This window comes from Sprattus sprattus (genome assembly GCF_963457725.1).
Source record: "Sprattus sprattus genome assembly, chromosome: 6".
NCBI classification, from domain to species: Eukaryota; Metazoa; Chordata; class Actinopteri; order Clupeiformes; family Clupeidae; genus Sprattus; species Sprattus sprattus.
Genome location: NC_137925.1, coordinates 4,791,876 through 4,814,512, shown reverse-complemented (window position 1 = coordinate 4,814,512; position 22,637 = coordinate 4,791,876). Strand labels below are relative to the sequence as shown.

The following is a 22,637-nucleotide window of genomic DNA, read 5'->3' as shown; positions in this document are numbered from 1 at the left end:
CACCTCGTGCACATTCACGCTCATACAACACATCTCAAACACACGCAGGGAGACACGCACCACACACACACACACACACACACACACACACACACACACACACACACACTTGTAAACAGTCCTCCATACCTTATCTGTAACATCTGTCAAAAGGGGGTATTATTAATACAAGGCAAAGGATAGTATCATGCAGCACAAATGAATACCACTATTCGTGAGTTCAATACTGATGGTTGCATCACTGCCGCTCACTCCAGTGAAACAAGTCTGTCTAGGAAAGTAACAAAATACAAGTGGCCTTAATGTAAACAAAAAAAGGAACAGGAAAACTCCCACTTTCACAGACCTGAGCAAACTTCTCACAGGTATTTTTTACTTTAAGATAGTTTCTTTAGTAATCAATGGAAGCCTTGAGTGATTAAACAGATCACATAACAGTCCATATCACATCCCACTGTCATTATTGTCACATACTCTGATGCTGCAGGGATGATTAAGTGCAGATCTGTATAGGACATGGGACATCTGATTGGACAATAAGTGCATCGCTCTTCTTGGTTTGTGTGAATGCTAGTCCTGTAGGCACAGTATTGTGCTGTTCTTCAAGGCTCCCTGGCCTGTCCCTGTAAACACCACTGCAAACAGACTCTTGGGCTTCACTGTAAAAAGCTGAATCAACCAATAACTTCACTTTCACGGAGACAGTAAACAGTTATACTTTACTAATAGGGGCAGGGATTGGGTGGTGACGGGACCTTAAATTGAGATTGTTGCTACAGAATAGGTGAGCACAGGAAGGAATACTCATCAGGAAGGGTGTGTAACACGAGCCATCAACTATTAGCAGTTCTGGGAAGGAGCAAAGCCACGAAGTGTCCATGTAGCTGTACCTGGTCTGGGTTAAACAGCCAAAGAGAGAGAGTCAGAGAGAAGGGTCGAAGAAGCAGACGGTCAGGTTTTCACCTCAGGTAAAGCTGCTGAGGAAAGGCCAGCCAATCAGAATCCATGGAATGTAAATAGGAATGATATTTCTGAGAGGCTTTCCTTATCGTAGGTCAGTGCGGACACTCATACCATTATAGTTCAAGTTGTCATTGTAGTTTTCGTCGGGAGAGTGAAAGGGCCTTAAGTGTTGTAGGGGGATGGGTGAGGGGGCACTCGGAGTGGCTATTAACGAGCTTTAGTGCTTGTGGGCATTTCGCCATTCCGCTCCTGGAATTCCCGGAGTTCCTTTGTGTACCAGTCCGGCGCCGGGAGCTCAGATTTCCCAGAAGGCTGGTGGTCGTAGCCATAGGCGACAGTCAGCTCCTCGTCTTTTTGCACGGCCCGGATTGTCCGAATGCTTTTTATGAGGCCAAAGCGAGGGTGGACAAATCTAATATCAGAGGAAAGGAAAAGTAATATTACAAAGCAAATATGCATGCCACTGGGGTTGTTTGAGGATGCTGACACTTCAGCCTGGTCCTGACTGTATCTGCTAACATACATTATTACACTGCTCTTTTTAATGCTGTAGAATGCTCCATTCACTTGAACGGGGCTTCCCAACGTTCTGCGGTCCGTTATTAACAGATAGCGGACCGTTGCTATGCAATAATGACCGCTGTCAAGGAAAGTGGCCTTTTTGCCTCTGATTCACGTCTTTCGTAGCACTCAGCAAGTAGTCCGGTAACTTATCAATGGAGTTTCAGCGGACGGTTGAGCAGCTGTGTTCTAAAGAATGTTCAACGTCTTTGAAGTTCAACGTCTTTGGCAAACTATTTCTTTGCTTTTTAACACCACGTATAGTAACAAATACATTGTAAAGTGCTTCACCCTGAAGGGGCTTATTTTCCCGACAATGACCGGCGTGCTATACATTATCCCTTACATACATTACTTAAAGACCGCAATGGTTTGGAGACGATAGAGATGGGTTTGGTATTTGTGTGTATACGGAAGGGTTATGGACTATTTCAAGAGCATGTAATGGAATGAGAGAACTATCCAATCGAACACAACTTTTTTCTGTTGTTTTCATAATGTTAGTCTAGTCGAATAAAACTTTGCAAGAGTGGGGTGAACGGGTAAATGCACATGTAGTTGATATGTGAATGACGCAACAGTGTAATGTAACGTAGCGAAATGTAATTATGTAAAGGAGGTGTCTGTCACTTACGGGTCATATTTGCAGTTGGGAGAGAAAGAATGGTTAGCCTTGTGACCGAGTGAGGCGCAGTATGTCTCTGTCTGGTTAAAGGGCTTGGGGACGTCGATGACCGTCTCCTCATCCAGAGAGATTGTGTTGCCATTCGCGGACCAATCACGACTATCCACCTAAGCATACACATTCACAAAACACAGCACTTAATGTGACTCGCCGTTTTGTGTTTCAATATCACAATTCCTGTCAACATTTTATAAGTTATAGTGACCAATTAATCCTTGTTGTGTGTTTTTAATCCCAGTCTCAAAGAGGTCATATGTAACAATGTCCCCCCCCCCCCAAAAAAAGAAAATGGAAGCTCACACTTGTAAACTTAATAAGATACATTTGTAGAACTCCCTGTGCTTGAGCATATACAACTGCAAATACAACAAACACATTAACACAGGGACAAGAGTAGGCAAACACACAGTCATAGTATCACCTCAGAATGTGTAATGCGAACTCCGTTATAAAAAGCCATGACACGGTCTGGATCTGCGTCAGTCTTGGCAAACAGACCTTCTCCTGCTCCTGTGATCAGTGACTGTCCTACAAACACACTGAGACACAGGCATAATAAATTAGTTCAGATCAGATGGTCAACCAGTGAATTTCCCCAAAAAACTGGCTTGAGAAAACTGTAATAAGTAAGAGATAGAGAGAGAGAGAGAGAGAGAGAGGTAAAACTGACCTAGGTGACCTAGGTTCAACGAACTCACCGGAACATAGGAGAAACTGACATAAGATTTAATTCATACATTTATGCATGAACCATAATTTCTATATCCACAACACAATACTCTACCTTTAGGTGCTGCTAAGTACTTATATTCTATATAGCAACTGTGATGTCTGTGTTGTGTTGTAAACTGGTGTTAGCAAACATACTGTTGGCTCTCATATGGATCAGGGAGAAGCCTGAAGTTTGCAATGCAGGTAGATGTTGATTTGTCATAGGAATAAACAGTGCCTGAAAAAAACACACATAGAATATAATGTAATATAATTTCAGGTATTTTACTTCACCTCAGTATGAAAGCATCTGCTCAATAAGGAATGATGTAAATCTGACTTACGGTCGTCGACCAACTCAAAGTGTGGTCGGCCGCTCTCTTGCAACATCAGGCTGGCAAGCCGTGCCTCTATGAGCTCCCCGTCCACGAAGCTGCCGAGCAGAGCCGTTTGGCCGTCGGGGTAAACGTACGCCACATGGTTCCCAGTCATCTCTCCCTCGTCATTCACCTCTCCCACCACACAGCCCCGGTCCTGAGGACCAACACCACAGAGAGGAGTTTACAACAAGACTAAACAAGATCGAGCGCCAGCCCTGGTCCTGAGAACTACCGTATTTTCTAACCATTTTTTAACCACACTGTATAAAAAAACGCATTATAGTATTTTATGAAATAAGTTCCTATTACACATGCTAGCAACTACAAACTGTTATGGAGTTATACGCTTTATCTGGCAGAGTTACTATGCATGTTACTAACTACCAGGTGGAAAAAATGCACTTCTGCGTATAGGATTCACCCAAGTATTAACCACAGGGCTGCAGAAATGTTGCAAAATCAATGTATAAACCGCAGTTAGTAGACAGGACATTAGGGTAACACCACAGAGATAGCAAGGAAAGAAGGCAGACAGGTCTACATGTGGTTCCTCGGTATCATACCTGTGTATAATTTAAACATAAGCGTTTGGCATTTGAAGTATATACCTCTATTTAAAATAGTCATTGCCTAAAAACTACTGTTAGACAAAACTGCCTACAAAAAAAAACAGTAGAACCAGAACTAGTACTCACAGAGTAGTAGAACCAGAACCAGTAGAACCAGAACTAGTACTCACAGAGTAGTAGAACCAGAACTAGTACTCACAGAGTAGTAGAACCAGCACCAGTAGAACCAGAACTAGTACTCACAGAGTAGTAGAACCAGCACCAGTAGAACCAGAACTAGTACTCACAGAGTAGTAGAACCAGAACCAGTAGAACCAGAACTAGCACTCACAGAGTAGTAGAACCAGAACCAGTAGAACCAGAACTAGTACTCACAGAGTAGTAGAACCAGCACCAGTAGAATCAGAACTAGTACTCACAGAGTAGTAGAACCAGCACAGGCCAGAGCGGATGTTGTCTTTGTACTGGCCCTTGAAGATCAGCCGCCCATCCTGGTCGTACTCCTGGGCTGGCCCGTTCAGCTCCCCGTCCACATAGGACCCGTGCAGAGCCCCGCCGTCCTCGTAGCGGTACACACCCTGCCCCTGAAGAGCGTCATCCATGTAGTGGCCCTCCAACGTGCTGCGCCATAGGTACCACACACACACACACACACACACACACACACACACACACACACACACACACACACACACACACACACACATTACACATTACCCTAACCCTGCCCCTGAAGAGCGTCATCCATGTAGTGGCCCTCCAACGTGCTGCGTCATAAGTACCACACACACACACATTATTGAAAGGAAATGGGATTTTTGGCTCTCAGTGATGTCCACAGGCAGGCACATACACACATTTACACACAGATGCAGAGAGAAGGACACTCACCTCCCATCGAAAAAGAAGAATTTCCCTTTTCCATTTTTCTCTCCGTGGACAAAGTGTCCCTCGAACCGATCACTGGAGGAGTAGGTGACCATGCAGAAACCATGTGGCTGGTCATTTTCATCCAAGGGGCCTACACACAGTAACATATGTACAGAAATTCTCAATTTTTCTTACATGCCATATTGTATTCAAAATAATTACAGATTTCTTGGAATGATTCTTGAAACAAATATATGATGTTCTTAGGTGTAAATTTGGGGGCAAGCCAAAAAAATTAAAACTTCATCTTAGTTTTTTGTAATGTACAATACTCAGAAGTACAGCATATCTAGTCAACAGTTTAAAAAAAAAAAAAAAAAGACAGTACCAGTTGGTCGCTAGTCACCTCAGTTTTTAATACTTCTTTTGGTTAGAATGGATGATGTCAAATTGTTGGAAAATTACTAGCCTAAATCAGCAGCCAATAAATTATCAACACTACCTAGACAATCAGACACTGATAAGTCAATTTGTGGAGAATCAGTCAGAATAACAGGGCTACTGAGTGGTTTTACAGCCGACTTGGTTCCCCCTAGGGTATCTATGAATTCTATAGTGTGGGCCCGACCGATAACCCCAAATTAATTTACTGACTAATAAATAGGAACACGCCAACTTCACAACCTTATAGGTGGCGTGTAATTTTTAGTGGCATCCATTAGTAGAAATGGAATATAGTCATTCTAATTATGTTTCCATTAGTGTATACCTGTAACTATGCATTGTCGTGTTTTCGTTGGTTTAGAATGCCATGTTACACCGCCATGTTTCTGGGCGCCAGTAGCCCAGAATGTAAACCAAAACACTGGCTTGAGTTAAGGCTTTTCCTGCTGTTATGGCATACAATGGCCACTGTAGGAACTCACATATTCTTTTAAAGGGAAGGGTATTCAGCAGGTTGCAATTCAGCAACCTCATTACTAGATGCCACTAAAAACTACTCTTCCTTTAAAAGGTGGGGTAGGCCTATTTTGAGAAACCAGCCAAACTAGAATTTGAAAATGTGCAACCAGAAAAACCCTTGCCCCTTCTTCAGGCATGCATTCAGGGAGGGTCAAAGGGTACAGGTGACCTTGGCCTAAAGGTGCCCAAATTGAACATGCATAGGGCCAGTTAGTGACCTGTGCCACGCCTTTGGTGATCACCTGTACCTGGGCACGGGCACATGGCAGGCCTGAGCTTCCTTCACTCTAAAACACATGAACGAGCACTGACTGCACTACAGCGTAGCTAACGTGAGCATTTGACTAATACATAAGGTAGCTAAATAAGAAGCAAGCTACGCTGATTACATAGTTCAGGAGCATAACAAATTCCCCAAATCAAAACAAACCAGAAGACCACATAAATGCGACCACCATGGTCTCACTTCAGCCCTTCAGTTCTCTCCTAGTTGTCCCCATCTTTGAAAAGCCAAGTTTTCTCAGGTTTTACCTCTTGCTTTATCCAACCTCTTTTTTTGTCATACCCGTTTCTACTTCCGTCTTTTACTCTGTAACCATAAAATTAGGTAAAGCCGTGTTGCACATTCTCAGACATTATTGTGCGACGAGCTTGCTAGCTTTAGCTACATGTCTGCCTTGCATAATGGAAGACTCCAGTCAAGAACAATGAGTCCACTCACTGAGTGCACGCAGGTGGGCAGGTAGGTAGGCCATCCTATAATTGAATTCAGAAATAATGAAATGATTGTAGGCGTCTGCAACCTCCACAGATGATGGATTTTTGTTATTTTTAATTACAGAGCATTTGGTGTATTGTTGTCGGGGTGTAAAGAAAATATCAAGAAACATAAGAAAAATGCTTCTGAAATACACGGTTTATCCTCGCTTTAATAACAAACAGCCTCCTGACCATCATTAAATGATGTGTAGCCTACAACATTATGTATACTGTATAATTTCTTCTACTCAAAACCTTACCTCATTATATCATGCTATTTGCCGCAGGAAGTGCGCTTGAACATAAGAAATGCCGACATGGTTATTAAAAGCTTCGTTTGCATGATACAAAGTTGCACTTTACTTTTTGTGTACATGGAAATAAAGTCGCCCTCGATTGCTGTAACAGCGCAATTTAACGTTACACCATTTGAGAAGAGTATTTTTGATTGCGAATACAGCGAGAAAGTGAGTTTGTCGGCTCTGAATGCAGAGCCAGCAGGTTTCCTTCGAAAATAGACACCGTGGTGTCTGGGAAAGGCACACAAAGGCCCAAATTTGGTCTGCTATGAAATATATCATCGTCTGAGGAAGTTGTATGCGTCAGCTACATGTTGTCGCCCATGAGTCCCGAGACCAAACTACGGTATAGCACCACGGTGTCCATTTGATATCTAAATTAAGACTTAAATACCCTCTACGACCTCCTCAATGTTTTCGTCATCGCTGTCCATTGTTGTTTCTTCAATAACGTCTCGAAAATGTTTCAAACTAGGGCGTGAACCGATAGCGTTTTATATGGCAAACGTCCACCCGCAGCCTCCGATTTTGTTAAACTCAGTACCCTGCCGGCGCGCAGGCTCTGACATCATCAGACTAAACTACATCACTGCCAGCTCGACCACACGTTATATACACAGAGCAGTTATTTAAGTTAAAAAGGTGTAAACACAGATGTATTATGAGAAGGACTCGGGATACATTTGGGATGGCAATACACAGTTTTGTAAAGAAATTACACTTTTTGCGAAGGTTAAACAGTTGTAGTTTAAGAACAAGGAACGGTGCTTTTGGGGCACTTTACATTTCCCCTGCGACCACATCCACTGTATGTATATGCTACATCTTCGGTACATCATGTGCATGAAGTATTTAAAACATATTAAAATGTCTTCTTACTCTGTAGCACAGCCCCAGCCCATGTCATAGGCCTACTCTCGATTTTCTCGTTGCTTTTAACGCGTATCCTAACTGTTCTTAATGACAATGCATGACATAATAGTTGATACATTGCTGTCACAATGGTGACACGGAGGACTGCCATGCAGCCTTCAGAAGGTCACTGCCATATGATAGAGTGAGACCGCACCGTTCAGGCTGTTAAAAAGGATGGCCATTGAGATACCGGTTCTCCTGGGAGCTGTGACACTTGTATCAGCTATTCAAACCGGTAAGGATATCCTACGTCTGTTAATAACTTTCGTATTCTTTGGTATGCTAATTTTAATATATATAAAAAATGAACGTCTACATTGCTGTAACTGCTGTGAGGCCAGACTCAGTAGTCAGTACAGAGACGGATGAGATCACCATCGTTGCATGACTCGGAACATTATTAGTTGCTTACCGTCACCATCTCCATGGCCTCTACTAAATGTAGTTATGCACTATGGAATCAACTCATTCTTCCCTTTGTATTTTTTCTTTTTGCCAGTTTTGTATATATTATTCTATCTATCTATCTATCTATATATATATATATATATATATATATATATACTGTATTTATATGATTCCAACTTGTTGGTTAGTATGAGCAGCATGTTTAATTGTATTCCAATATTACCTCTCCTCTGCCTGGTCTTTTCCCCTGCTATTGTCACACATCAGAGTATATAGGTCTGTCGCTACACAAATAATAACAAAGGGTTCTTCATGAAGACTCAGTTTCTTTGGAATCCATTACAAAAAAAAAACTTTTGTTGTTTCAGGGTTGGTCAAATAAATAATTTCATTCTTCATGAGAGGGTTTTTACCTGGAACCTCAATTCCAGTTCCACAATTCCATCCCGTTAGAAAGAAAAAACAAAGTGCATTTTTTTTCTAAACTGTGCTGGTTGTTGTCTGCAGCTTATATAGCCCACCTGCTACGGAAAAAATGGGCGGCAAACACAGTCATGACCCGTGCACTGAAGACAAAGTTTGAGATGACATTAGGTGCCCAGTAAGGACCACTCCCCCCCACCACACCACACTATATATTTCCACAATATCAATGAAAATATGCCCTGTGAAACAATGAATAACACACCGCATTAAAGCAGTGATGTCATGGTTAAATGTTAATACCACCTGCTTTTAATCCATTTCTGTCATTGCCACAGAGATGCAGCACAGACTGTATCAAGATGAATGTCATTTATAGGCCTATCACTAACTGAATGGCACTTTTTTAGTCGCCATTGTGTGAGACACTTCTGTTTGGTCTCTCCCTCTCTCTATCTAGTAAGAAGTGTATTGCGTTCTACCCAATCTTCCTTGTGATTCTGTGGACCTCTGGGCTTTTCTTCAATGAAGGTAGGAGATATCACAAAAGTGCCACGAGCCATTTGCAATTGTAAAAAGTTGGTGTCATCTCATTATGTTGCAGTTACCTTATATAATAAGGAATAATAATATAATAAATAATATGTTTTCTTTTCCCCAGAAATGGCAGTTGTCTTGGGGGGGGTGTATGTCTTAGCACGGCAAATGTACTCTTGTGGACAGTCCAACACTGCTAAAATATGGTAATCCATTGAAACTCTTGTAACTGAAATCATATTTTAATCAATGTTTCATATCAATGGAAAACTACATTAACCATCGCTTTGCTTTGCTTTGGTTTAGGCATTTCCTGGGCTTTTACACTGTGGTGGCTGCTATTCTTCCTCTAAGTCTTACTGGGACCCTTGGCCTTCTCTGTGTTATCCTGGACATCCCATACATTGACATCGACCACCTCCTTAGTTGTCTGTATGGTGAACCTACGCCATATTATAATTTCTTCTAGCTTACTGAGTAGGCTAATTGAACAGTCCTGGATAAGGCTGCACATTTTTGTAGCTTGGGACGGGTGCATTAAACTGAGCCTAGTCTAGGCCTAGCGTGGCACTAACTGTTTTTTCTTTGAATACGTTTGAAGTTTTTCTCAATTGCTTTGGCCCAATTCTTGAAACAGAAATTACATTCTCAAAGCTCTAAGTGCATTTGGCAAAATAGCCTATATGGTTCAGCACAGCTACAAAGATCACATTCAAAAGTTCATATCTCACCCAAAACAGTTAACCCAAGCTTCAAAACCAAATAATTTTCTCATATCAATAGTCATTGCCCCAAAAATGAAAGGTTCCTTCTCGATTGCTGTGGCTCAACTCTTGAAAAAAAAAAAAAAACACATTCTCAAAGCTTTAAATACATTTGCCAAAATGACCTAGAGGGTTTAGCAAAACACTAAGGCACACCTGCAAAAGGTCATATCTCTCTCAAAACAGACAACTCATCAGTCAAATCAAATTCCTTCTCTCATACAAGTAGTCAGTGCCCCCAAAACGAAAAGTCCCTTTTGCACTGTTTAAACTCTGCAGGTCAAATTTTTTAGATGTTTTACATTTACATTTAGCAGACGCTTTTTTCCAAAGCGACTTACACATTTTTACATTTACACTGATGACACATTGCACATCAGGAGCAATTAGGGGCTCAGTGTCTTGCTCAAAGACACTTCGACAGGGAATCAAACTAGCAACCTTCTGATTACTAAACGACTTCTCTACCTCCTGTACCACTGTCGTTTTGTCAGTATGGCAGTAATATCCCTCATGTGCATATTTCAATCTTGGCTCAGTCCTTTGACACTGAATGTTTACTGCAGTAGATGTTTTCTTTCCGGAATACTTTGTGTATCAAACTGAAAAAAGAATAATTCAAGAGTGGCCTGCAAGGTAGCACTCATACTGCCATGGCAATTGTTACAGTTATTGCCATACATCGTGGTTACATTAGCAGAAAATGTGTACAGCACAATATACTGTCATACAATAAGCACATTGAATCTAAAGTTATGTATAGACTACACTAACAACACATACAGTAAAAAAATAAGGCAATGCTAGAGTTTCACTAGTTGTCGTCCTTACTCTCCTGCTCATTCTCAAGCTCCTTTCTGTCTGGCCACAGATTTTCATCCACATCACATTTGATGTTCTCCCTTGCTATGCAATGGGGGAAAATCGACGTGGAGGCTGCAACTATCCCCTACACTGATCTGCTTTGACATCATCACAAGCAGCATCCATTGCCTGGAGCAGGGACCTCTGGTTTTGAGCCCGATGTTCATAGACCCTCCACCTCCATGCAGAAAAAAACTCCTCCATAGGATTGAGTATTGGGGAATAAGGGGATAAAAGCACCATCAGCATTCTTGGATGGGCAGTGAACGACGCCCTGATGAGCGGACCACGGTGGGAGCTTACATTGTCCCACACAGTGACAAATGTAGGCAAGTGAGGCCCTACCAAACCCAAATAAGATCAGAGTGCAAGAGGTCCAAGAACACCTGAAGCTTCTGGGTATTGTATGGACCAAGACTGGGTATGTGGGTGACTACACAATTCTCTGAAATGGCACCACACATGGGGATGTTGCCCCCCGCGCTGGCCTGGGACATCCACCGTTGCTCCTCTTCCTCCTCTTCCTAGAACAGGCAGTTGGCTTGGTTGTTTCCCTGGCCAGGTGCTTCCATGTACTGAACTTGGTCAAGCTCTAGATATTTGATGGAAGCATTTATACTCCTGGTTAGGACCTGTCAGCTAACTAAACTTACTGTGTAATTGGTGATCGGATGTGTGAATCTCCTGAAAATTAAGCTGATGATCCAAGAGATCCATATTACAGTATATAGCATGATGTTTTTCATGGTTTTATGTACTTGAAAGATTTTGACAGTGGAGTGAACTATTGTGCAGGTGATGATGTACACAAGAAAATGATGCCAAAATGTTTTGCAGAGAACAACGACTTGACTGAGACGCAACAGTCAGTTTAGACCAGCAAGATACATTCAATTGGTAATTGGGCTAACAGAAGGCAATTGAACCTAACCGTTTTCAAATATGTACTACATCATTTGAAATTTGTGCAAACTGTAGGCAATTGTACTTGTCATTTACAAGGATGTGCTAATACAATTGCAATTTGATTAAAGGAATGAGAAATTCAAATCGGTTGTGAACAAGTGCCCAGTGGTTTGGAGGTTTGCACGTGTTGTTTTGAGAATGTCATTTCTGTTTCGTGAAATGATCCAAAGCAATGGAGAAAAACTGTAAATTACCTATGCACATGATTTGGCCTATTGACTACAAATAAATGTCAATTCGATGTTGACGATGACAGGTGAACATGCCCACCACCCACCTCATGACTACGAACAATCGCCAATGTTTACAGATAACCTAGGCTATGTCCCCCTCTATCGGTAGAATGGAAATATTTGATTTCACTCTAGAATGAGCTGATCCATCAGGGACGTACCGTTAGCCAGTAGAAACTAGGCTAGCTAGCAGCTACAGCTATAATTTCTTTTACAAGCAAGCACGCATTTTCGTATATTTGGGGTAAGTGATATTGCTGGAGATTATGTATTGATGGAGGCAAACATATCGCTGTGTTTCTATCCACATGAGGAGAGTTTCGGGGAGTGCACTTGCAGTATAGGCCTTCTAATGTGTTAACAGTGCTGATATTTTGGCAGCAAGCTAGCGATAAGTGGCTGAAAATAAACCTTTACGTTAGCCAGCTAGCTAGACAGCAAGAGAGCTAGGCACTGTTTGATTGGTGACATCCATACAGCATTAACCTAGTTGGTAAAATATTCGACCGTCGTTAAATTGTAAACGATAAATACAAAATGTGCACTGTGTCTGTTAGTAGCTAACCCTACGTAACGTTAGCCAACTTGCCTTTTAGCTCACGTCAGCTTAACGTTAGACGTCAACATTAGCTAGCGACCGGAGGTCTGTGAGATAAAGTAATATTAAAGAGTAAACCATGCAATTCAGACACAGTTATGTTTTGTATTAATGCTTGCAACGCCAGTTTGTAAAGTTAGTCAACCAACATGCAAGCTTAACGGGTATGCACATAGAGCAATTGGTAACATAAGGTTAACACCAGCTGTCTGTTTATAGAGATCTAATTAGTCACTCAATCATCATGGTTGTCTTGTCTGGGTTGAATACAGTTAACCAAGTTCCTTGCAGGCAGGCTAGCCCGAGTGTTTTCAAAACAGAGTACTTACACGGTCTTAAGCCGTAATCAAATCAACCCATATGTTTTACCCCCACTTACCTGTAACTTACGTCCTGACGTTATAAGTGCCCACTGAGTCGCAGCCCTGCATTCCAAAAAAGAAGACGAATATTTCACCATGAACTCCGACGACGGTAAGCTAAAACATTAAAACCTAATTATTACACGTCTATCGTCATATGAGGGGTGTCCATTAATGTAATGGCATGGCCAAGGGCGAATGTTGCAGTTACACATGTCTCCCTCTCCTTATCTCAGGTGACCTGGAGAACCAGGCGGAGTTGGAGGAAAAGACAAGGTTGATAAACCAGGTGCTGGAATTGCAACATACACTAGAAGGTCAGTCAGAGCTGTCAGAAATGTCACTATGCATGTGAATCCATATGTGTGGAAAAAGGATGCCTAACACACAGACCTGACTATTTAAGTTATTATCTTGAAGATTAGAAATAACCTTAATATTTCACCTTATGGGGACTTTAGGGGCAGCGTTCCTTTCACATGTTCAAAAATATAAATAGAAGAGACATTGAAATGTTACGTAGGCTACTAAAGACCACTCATCCCATCCACATAATCTCTTTCTCTCCTGTGTTCTCTGCAGATCTGTCAGCTCGTGTGGATGCCGTGAAAGAAGAGAACCTGAAGCTGAAGTCTGAGAACCAGGTTCTGGGCCAGTACATAGAGAACCTCATGTCGGCTTCTAGTGTCTTTCAGACCACAGACACAAGAAACAAACGGACAAAGTAAAAGGTCCAGATGTGCCCCCCACCCAGCCCCGGACCAACCCCCAGCCTTTACTCTTTTTGGCTTTTACACAGAACTGCAGACCCTTGCTGTAGAAGTTACTTATTTAACTTGTAGACTTAAACACTGATATTTGGTGATTTCATTTATCTGCACCACTACAGGCAAGTCAGTATTAATGTACATTTTTTTTATCGTTGTGTTTTGTAGCTTTTGTCATTTTTCACATTCACATTAATGTTTACATAATGTACATTTGTTTAGTATCAGGGAATACTTTGGCTCAGTTGTTTTTGTTTATGACCTGTGAGCATATGCAGAATAGACTCATGTCTTAACTTACTGCAGTGGTTTAACAGACCTTTTTATGCTAATGTCAGACTTAAAAACAGGTGTTTATTTTTTTTTTACTTTTTATATTGTGTTGACATTACTATTGGTAATATATCCGGCATTTTTGGGGAATTTTCTTAAAACAAATAGTTCAATTTGCTGCTCTGTTGGTTCAAATACAACTGTAATGACCGCTAACAGCAGTTATTCTCCACAGTTGAACATATCTGTTCTCCACCTCTGAACAAACTACCTACACACAACATTACTAACAATGATGAGTTGTTCAAAATCAAACTAATTTATTTACAAGAAATTGGGTCAAGAAATTGATGTAGGTAATAGTTGTAAGTTATTGTGTATTTTGCTGTCATATGCCTGCCACCCCAACATCATGTGTTATTTAACCTGTGTCTATTCAGGCACCTTTTAATACTTATGTTAATAATAAACATATATCCTTTTGATGTGCCACTGTGTGACTTAATGTATAGCTCCTTGTCCTCTTCATCTCTAAAAAAAAGTCTTTATCTTAAACACATCTGGCTTTCTAAGGGTGGCTGAAGAGAGACAGCCAAAGCACCTTTGCCCATTTTGCGTGCTCTTAGACAATTTCATTGTTTTGGTGCTATAGAAATACATTTGAACGGATTGAATGAATGAGCCTCATAGAGTCAATCCTTAGCTGTTTTGCCCTCATTGTTTGGATTATATGCTTAGATGCAAGTTTCCTTTTCTAGGAATGCATTTTCATTGAAACTAAGCATGGCAGTGCAAATCACTCTTCACATTGCATGTTTATGCCAAAGTATTTAAAGGCAAGTCTTGCCACTCGGCAGCCATATTGGTTTACTATCTCTTTTACTATCTGGCTATGTCGGGCAAACAAAATCAGCTGTCCGATCTAAGTGAATGGGGAGATTTCCATAAGTCCACATAGGATGTTCACACAGGTATTTAAACTACACCATGTGAATCTATGCTTAATTCTGACAAACGGTGTAAACATTTTTAACAAAAAATAAGGTTAAATTTTCCTACATCTGTCTGGACACAGCTCTGGCAGTAACTATCTAGCAGCAGGTACAGTAACATACACACGGTGCCTTGTAATAATATTCTATATTAAGAACCAGAAGGGTTCGGAGGCCAGCAGACGTCAAAAACTCTGTGAAAGACTCTCTATCTTGGAGAGTGACGTCAGCAGACTATTCAAGAACCAGAACCCCTGCAAAGATGCCACTTCATCCTCCAGCACCTGGACTCCTCAGGAACCTACGCCAGGATCCTGTTTGTGGACTTCAGCTCTGCCTTTAACACAATCGTTCCGGCTCTGCTTCAGGGCAAGCTCTCCCAGCTGAGCGTGCCTGACTCCACCTGCAGGTGGATCACAGACTTCCTGTCTGACAGGAGGCAACACATGAGGCTGGGGAAGCATGTCTCTGACTCCCGGACCATAAGCACCGGTTTCCCTCAGGGCTGTGTTCTTTCCCCTCTACTCTTCTCCCTGTATACCAACAGCTGCACCTCCAGTCACCAGTCCGTCAAACTTCTTAAGTTCCCAGATGACACCACCCTCATTGGACTCATCTCTGGTGGGGACGAGTCCGCTTACAGGTGGGAGATTGACCATCTGGTGACCTGGTGTTGTCAGAACAACCTGGAGCTAAATGCTTTGAAAACAGTGGAGATGGTTGTCGAATTTAGAAGGAACGCAGCCCCAATCACCCTGAGAGACACCCAGTCAACGCTGCGAAGTTCTTCCGCTTCCTGGGCGCCATCATCTCCCAGAACCCCCAAAAAAGCTCAACAGAGGATGTACTTCCTGCGGCAGCTGAAGAAGTTCAACCTGCCAAAGACAATGATGCGTTTGCCGGGGCGCGAGAGAAGGTTGTGTTGAGATTTTCCTCTGTGGAGAGATGGCGGCGGATATATGTGCTTGAATCTCCGCAGAGGGAGTGGAACTTGCGGGCTGTAGCGGTGCACTTCTACACCTGCATCATCAAGTCCGTCCTCTCCTCCTCCATCATCATCTGGTACGCTATTGCCACTGCCAATGACAAGGGCAGACTGCAGCGTATCATCCACACTGCTGGGAAGGTGATTGGCTGCAATCTGCCATCTCTACAGGACCTGTTTGCCTCTAGGACCCTGAGGCGGGCAGGTAAGATTGCGGCCAATCCCTCCCACCCGGGTCACAAACTCTTCGAGGTCCTCCCCTCCGGCAGGAGGCTGCGGTCCATCAGGACCAAAACCTCACACCACAAAAACAGCTTCTTCCCAGCTGCAGTTGGCGTTATTAACAAGGCCCGGGACCCCCACCTGTCTTGGACTCTTGACTCGCCCCCGCACCCCAAGTCTGAGTTATGTTAACTCACATTTCACTTCTTTACATTGCACACTGCACATTGCACACTCACTTTTTTTTGCATTTTACCTCTCACTTTACTTTTTTATATACACTCTTTTTTTATATAGCTCTTTCCATACTGTGTTCTTTCTGTAGTACTTATGTTATGTGTAGTACTTAGTGTGTTTCTATGTTTTATGTTATGTGTAGTACTTATTGTGTGTGTATGATTTTTATGTTTAATGTATGTTTTTATGTTTAATGTATGCACCCATACACCAGAGCAAATTTCAGGTAGGCGTATACCTACTTGACAATTAATCTGTTTCTGTTTCTGATTCTTCCGATCCTGAAAGTGAAAAACTAAAATTGGCAGAGGTGAAGATGACAAAAAAGAGTCTCGGTGTGAACAACTTTCTAAAATGTTGTGGTTTAATGTATCTTGTAGGAATTTTTTACACATTTTGATCCAATAATAACATATTATATAAACAAAAACATGAATTAAAAACAAAGTTGAACACAACAATAAAGGCTACATGCAAAGGGATGGAAATGATAAAATCTGCAAGATGAAATCCAGTGTGTCATGTTTTTAACATAATGCACGTGGGTGCATTATTGTATATTACAAAAATAGATGAATTGACTTTAAAACAACAACAAATACCAAGAATAATACCCTGAGGTCGTCCTTCAATATCGGAAAGTGACAATGTGCATTGCAGTTCCACAGTTGTCCACTAGAGGTCATGCCATGAATGTTGTAGGAGGGGTACTGTAGAATTACTTCTCTGGTTTCTCTCCACTCAGTTGCTTGTCCCCCCATTAAACCTTAATGAACATCTGTCAGAGCAAGACCAGAGTGAGTGTTAACCAAACCTTAAGAGGCGGAACAAGGATGTGTGAACTTCTCATATTGCACAAATCAATGGGCCACAACATTAGTTACAATAGGGTATGGTAATTTCTGCTTCTCTATGTGGTTTGAATGTGGAAATAATTTTGTGAAAAAGTTACAGGTCAGCTACAGATAGCACACACAAACTCACTCACCCACCCACGCATGCATTCACATACACTGTGCATCACGTTGAGCAATAAGAAATATAGTTGTCACTCTTTTTTTTTGTTTTTTTTAAAGCGTGACTCTTATCTCCATCAGTAAATAGGGTAACCGGACACTGTCATCGCGTGAGTGAGCCACACGGTGTATCTTAGAAACCGCAAACAAAATTCATTGTAACTCATACTTGATAAGTGCACTATCTTAGCTATAGGCAAACTGAGGCGTGGCTCTCCGTGTGACTCATTCCTTAGAAGCAGGTGGGAGAGAGAAATAGCTGCAGTATCTATGGTGTTCAATGAGAATGTTTGCCGTGTAAAGAGTTTATGTGTGCTCCCTTCTTACATGCACTGGGCAGACGACAAACTGGGTCTTTTTGCCTGTAACAATGCAAACAGAATTCTGCTGTTCAAACTTGCCTTGGGAAACAGGCAATAATGGACACAGTGCGGTGTGGTTGGATCTGTAAATGTTCTTATATTAGCAATCATCTTTCTGTATGTGTATCTGTGTGCGTGCGTGTGTGCACTTTGAAGGTTTATGCAAGTATATTCACATATACTCAGCTATTTCCATTGACGTAACTTAAGCATCATTTGGAGACCCTGTTGATCTAGTGTACTTAAAAAAATGTGGAACGCTCTGAATCGTGAAGAAAATGGAATAACGTGGATATTTAACATACCAAACACTAAAATACATTTTCAAGGAGGAGCCTTTCAATGTTTTAGCTGGAGCTAATCTTTCAGCCTGGTTCATGAAACAACTGAAAGTCAACAGAGAAGTGTACAAGCGAGACACAAGAAAATGTGACTGAAACTGTTATTTCAATTGAGTAGCTTTGTAAGTCAAACTACAGGCAGTAACATAGTCCCCTTGCCAGACGAATGCATGAGAACATGTGTTCAAGGTGCACGGAGGGGTAAGTGTTCAAAGGTACATCTAAAAGGTCCCTGTGAACCAGTTTTACTGGACATGATTTCAGAGATCCCTCATACCGCTGAGTAAAGCTCATCCTAATGTATGTCAGAAGCTAAGAGATGCATTTTAGGGTAAGTCATTGTTATGGGCTGGGTGGAACACAGGAAGGTTAAGTGGATGGTTGAATGGAGAGATTTACTCTAACTTGAGCTCAATTAGCAGGTATGTTTAGTTAGTGTCACCACCAGCCAAGACGACATGCTGAGTAGTTTTAAAAAACGGGCTAAAAAAGGTACACGCACAACTTAACAGAGAGACTGTGCTCAAAGTTCAAGAGCCGGAGTGTGCTCAGAAAAGGATAAGCTATGTCTTTCCTTTAGAAGTACTGTAACACACCCAGCAGTGAGTGCACAAAGCTATAAACGTGGGTTGGGCACAGGTGTGCTCTTTGCTCTTAAATGTGGTGATAAGTGGTGACCCGGTGTGTGTGTGTGTGTGTGTGTGTGTGTGTGTGTGACACAGAGAAAGGGAGAGTAAGGTACACACCTCACTCAGTAGAACCCATACATCAGAGTCTGTGTGGACCAGCAGGCGCATGGCGGTCAGGTCCTGCACAGCAGCATCCAGCACCCCCTCAGCCAGTCCGTTTACAAAAGAACCTGGATACAAGAAAACAAACAAACAAACAAACGAATGAATGAATGCCCACATTTTGGAAACAATCGTTATAGGAATATTACTCATATGTCGCTAGATCTATAGCTCCATAGCAATGACAGCTAATGCCATCAACACTATTCTGATGAAACAATTTCATATCCTTGGTTTCAAGTTGAACATTTTGCCAATTCCGACAGCAACTAGTAGTTCCACATTCCTCAAGATGTATCTGTCTGTTTGCTTTTGATTCCCTATGCGCTAAATATCTTGCTTGTCCTGTTTGCTCTAAAAGATGGTTTGTACTTAAGCATTGATAATCCCTATGTGTTAAATAAGACACAATAACTGATCCATCTACAGATGTTACTCACACACACACACAGTAAATAAATGAGGAAGTTTCAGTCAAACAGGATATGAAAGATAAGTTTTTATAAAATACTGTGCTCCATCAGAGCAAGACTGAACAAAAATAACCAAATATTTGTGAAAACAAGAGTAAACATGACCTACCAATGACAATAAAACCATCTGAGGATGCCTGGTATTGAGGCAGTTCTCCTTTCTGAACTCTCTCAACCACAGATCTCTGTGAAACAAGCAGACATTGGCGGATGAACAACGCACACACATACACAAATATCTCAAAGCCCCAAGGCTATCTCTAGTGTCTATTACTGTGTCAGTAGTACAGCGGTCAAACCTGAATAGTAACATTTGTATGGGTAATGATGTATATGCTTAAAATATTAATAAGCAAAACATCAAGACAACAACACAAAACAATCAACAATCAGGTTAAAAATACATGCCTATCACACACCCACTCTGCCTTTCTCAGTTCTTCCAGAAAAAAAACACAAAGCAACAATGTGTCTAACATCAGTGTGTCGGTATAGTTCTGTGTGTGTGTGTGTGTGAGTGTGTGTGCGCTAGCGCCTGCCAGGTGTTTGTTTCACAAACATATTACAAAATGCAGTTCCTATCACACTTACGTCCCTTGGCAGCACCTCCACTGTGGTGTTGTAGAACCAGTCGCCATTCGTCTCAATGTTGCCACTCCGGAACAGGTACCTACAGTGGGGAAAGAAAGAGGGCACATGTTAGCATCCATCCAATGGATACGAGGTGTTATAATAATCAGTACCACAACAACTAGCAAACAATATTAGTCAACCTCATAAAAGTTGAATTTACGCACGGCACAAAAGTACTGCTAGTCAACCCTCTCAATGCCACCAACTCTCAAATGATAATGTTTAACTGATTATTTATCCAAAAACCTTTGTTTGTAACTAATTAACCTGTTCACAATACAAACAGAAATAATAATTTTTTTTTTAAATGAAAGTGAAGTGAAAGTCCACTCTATGGCAGAGGTGGTGTAGTGTTGTGGAATGTCAATTGTAGATCTTAAGTCTACAAATTATAATAAAGCTAAAAAGCAGCCATTCAAGCGTCTACCAAGAGTCCATGAAACCAGGCTGTATATCACACTATAGTCTTGTATGCGCATCATGACTGAGTGAGCAAGTTGATGAGAAAGACAGAGAGAAATGGAGAGGGAGGCAGGGAGAGAGAGAGAATGGAATAAAGATTGAAAGTCAGTCAGAGCAGGAGACAGACTTGAAGAGTTCACATTCATGTATATATATATATATATATATATATGTGTGTGTATTAGAGAGCAACAGAGTGTGTGAGTGAGAGAGAGAGGATATATATCTCTGTGTGTGTATTAGAGAGCAACAGAGAGTGTGTGGGAGAAAGCGATGGATATACAGTATATCTGTGTGTGTATAAGAGAGCTAAAGAGTTGGGATAGAGAGAACACTTAGAAACTTAGAAAGAATTACAGAGCGAGAGAGAAGAGGGGAAGGCCCAGAACAAAAGAGGAGAGGGAGGTGCAGACACATAGCTGCACAGGAAATGACATCAAGAGCCAGAGATAAACAAATACATTTCAGATGATGTACAGAGATAAGCTAGATAGTCTTACGTGTTGGGCCTGATATCAGTGAAAGAAACCAGATCAACTAGGTCATTGCCACATTACAAGGACATTGCTGTTAACCTTCCTTCTTACATGATGTAACTGGATCGAGTGAGTCCCAGATACGTTTGGCATTAATCTGACACCATAGATAAGGCATTGTTGCTAATCATACTGATTATGCACCGTCTTCAAGAATCTTTGATCTGCTTTTATCTGAGATTTATACAAGGTGAATGCCATAATATTTCATGAAAGAACTACAGTACAAATTGGGGTTAAATAATGTGTGTGTGGACACAGGGTGTGTGTGTGTATGTGTATACACTGCACAGAAACAAATGACGTATGTGTTAGTTGTGTGTGTGTGTGTGTGTGTGAAGCGTTGAACGTGGGCGAGACTCACCCCTGCACTCTCTGTGGCTGCTGGAAGAGGATGTGGATATAGTCTCCTGCGGTGGGAGTCAGGCCCCAGAAGAAGTCCTGTCCCCTGTAGGCCTTGTCCAGTGAGTGGCTCTGGTAGTGCTTCAGGCTGCTGCTCACCTCTGCACCGGGGTTCTTATGGGGGGTGAAGAGTGGCTGCTTCCCAAAGTCCTTATCCTTATAACAAGGCATGCATGCATAAGTGTGTGTGTGTGTGTAAATGTGTGTGTGTGTGTGTGTGTGTGTGTGTGTGTGTGTGTTAGCGGGGGGGGGTCTATATGCATTAGTTTGTCCATTAGGGTTATGTGTATGACTTTGTGAGTGTGTGTGTAAAATGTAAAGTTATGTGTGGATGAGTGTGAACAATGGTAAAGAATGTGTGTGTAATCTGTGAGTGTTTGTGTGTGTGGGTGTGGGTGTGGGTGCATGTTATATGCATGGGTTTTGGGTGTGTATGGGTGACAGCATAAGGAGTATGGCTTTGGTTGTGCATGTGGGCGGGTGGGTGGAAGGTACTGGGGTATTACACACTCAAGTAAGACTTTTTGTGCTGCACAAGCTTTTGTGCTTCCATAAAAGTGGAAAAAAACTGCACATCAGCTATATATGCGTGAATTACTCATTTTTAGCGGGAAGAAAAGCTCCGCTCACTTTTAGATTCTGGATCTTCCCCGGAAGGGAAGAGTGGAGACCGACATGTTGAAATAGGGATGGTTTGTGTCTCCGCTTCATTCTGCTTTTCTCAGCATTGCAGTGTTTCTGCAGAGAAGAGAGGATACCAAGAAATAGTTATTTCAGCTAAATAAATGAATACATGAAGAGCTGGTCAAGTACCCTACAAAAAACTGTTTATTTTGAGGAAGTTCAAAAACGTCATGTGAAGATGACTCTGGTAGGAGCTGTCAAACCACAGCATCAGATGCTGTGGATATCTTTGTACTTACTGCGTCTTTTTCAGGGTTGCACACTTTAACCCACAGGATGTGATCCAAGAGCCAGTCTATTGGCTTGTCTTTGTGGAACATCAGAAAGAATTCCACTACCATTGGTAAATCAGAAGTCCTGAACAGTTTTCCTATTTCACACACACACACACACACACACACACACACACACACACACACACACACACACACACACACAGATAGAAAAGAAGAATTTTACAGACTCAGGTCAATGTGCAGGTCCAGGTCACACACACACACACACACACACACACACACACACACACACACACACACACACACACACACACACACACAGATAGAGAAATTTTAACTACAGTTATAGGAAATGAAATGCACCCTAACCCTAAATGCTTCCTGTTCAAGACACA

General features: G+C 41.8%; 3 protein-coding genes across 3 annotated transcripts in view; 1 reads left to right on the top strand and 2 right to left on the bottom strand.

The window, feature by feature from the left end:
• Positions 1-4: 4 nt before the first annotated feature.
• setd7 (SET domain containing 7, histone lysine methyltransferase) lies at positions 5-7,196 on the bottom strand. Its single transcript, XM_080841195.1, has 8 exons — positions 7,155-7,196; positions 4,761-4,890; positions 4,289-4,490; positions 3,265-3,454; positions 3,077-3,158; positions 2,631-2,748; positions 2,159-2,316; positions 5-1,375 (listed from the first exon to the last, which is right to left on the bottom strand). Exons 1-8 carry the CDS (start codon positions 7,192-7,194, stop codon positions 1,171-1,173), a joined length of 1,125 nt encoding a protein of 374 aa, XP_080697321.1. The 5' UTR covers positions 7,195-7,196; the 3' UTR covers positions 5-1,170.
• A 4,798-nt stretch (positions 7,197-11,994) lies between these two features.
• Positions 11,995-14,239, top strand: LOC308367305 (short coiled-coil protein B-like). The gene is made up of 4 exons (XM_080841192.1): positions 11,995-12,114; positions 12,875-12,942; positions 13,067-13,147; positions 13,413-14,239. The coding sequence occupies exons 2-4, from the start codon at positions 12,927-12,929 to the stop codon at positions 13,556-13,558; spliced, it is 243 nt and encodes an 80-aa protein (XP_080697318.1). The 5' UTR covers positions 11,995-12,114; positions 12,875-12,926; the 3' UTR covers positions 13,559-14,239.
• A 3,810-nt stretch (positions 14,240-18,049) lies between these two features.
• LOC308366564 (alpha-1,3-mannosyl-glycoprotein 4-beta-N-acetylglucosaminyltransferase B) overlaps positions 18,050-22,637 on the bottom strand; it is a gene marked incomplete at both ends in the record, with an annotated part of 12,758 nt that continues 8,170 nt past the window's right edge. Inside the window, 7 exons of the mRNA XM_080840281.1 lie at positions 18,050-18,070; positions 18,772-18,884; positions 19,399-19,474; positions 19,881-19,959; positions 21,285-21,478; positions 21,953-22,060; positions 22,246-22,376. Coding sequence (XP_080696407.1) covers positions 18,050-18,070; positions 18,772-18,884; positions 19,399-19,474; positions 19,881-19,959; positions 21,285-21,478; positions 21,953-22,060; positions 22,246-22,376 — 722 coding nt within the window. The remainder of the gene's footprint in view (positions 18,071-18,771; positions 18,885-19,398; positions 19,475-19,880; positions 19,960-21,284; positions 21,479-21,952; positions 22,061-22,245; positions 22,377-22,637) is intronic.

What these genes read in the sequence shown, in the direction of transcription:
- setd7 (XM_080841195.1), bottom strand. Translation starts at nt 7,194, where the DNA reads ATGGACAGCGATGACGAAAACATTGAGGAGGTCGTAGAGG. An exon ending in CTTTGAGTTGGTCGACGACC is followed by an intron (nt 3,159 to 3,264) that starts GTAAGTCAGATT and finishes TGTTTTTTTCAG; the next exon opens with GCACTGTTTATTCCTATGAC. An exon ending in GATCCATATGAGAGCCAACA is followed by an intron (nt 2,749 to 3,076) that starts GTATGTTTGCTA and finishes CCTGTGTCTCAG; the next exon opens with TGTGTTTGTAGGACAGTCAC.
- LOC308367305 (XM_080841192.1), top strand. An exon ending in ATTGCAACATACACTAGAAG is followed by an intron (nt 13,148 to 13,412) that starts GTCAGTCAGAGC and finishes TGTTCTCTGCAG; the next exon opens with ATCTGTCAGCTCGTGTGGAT.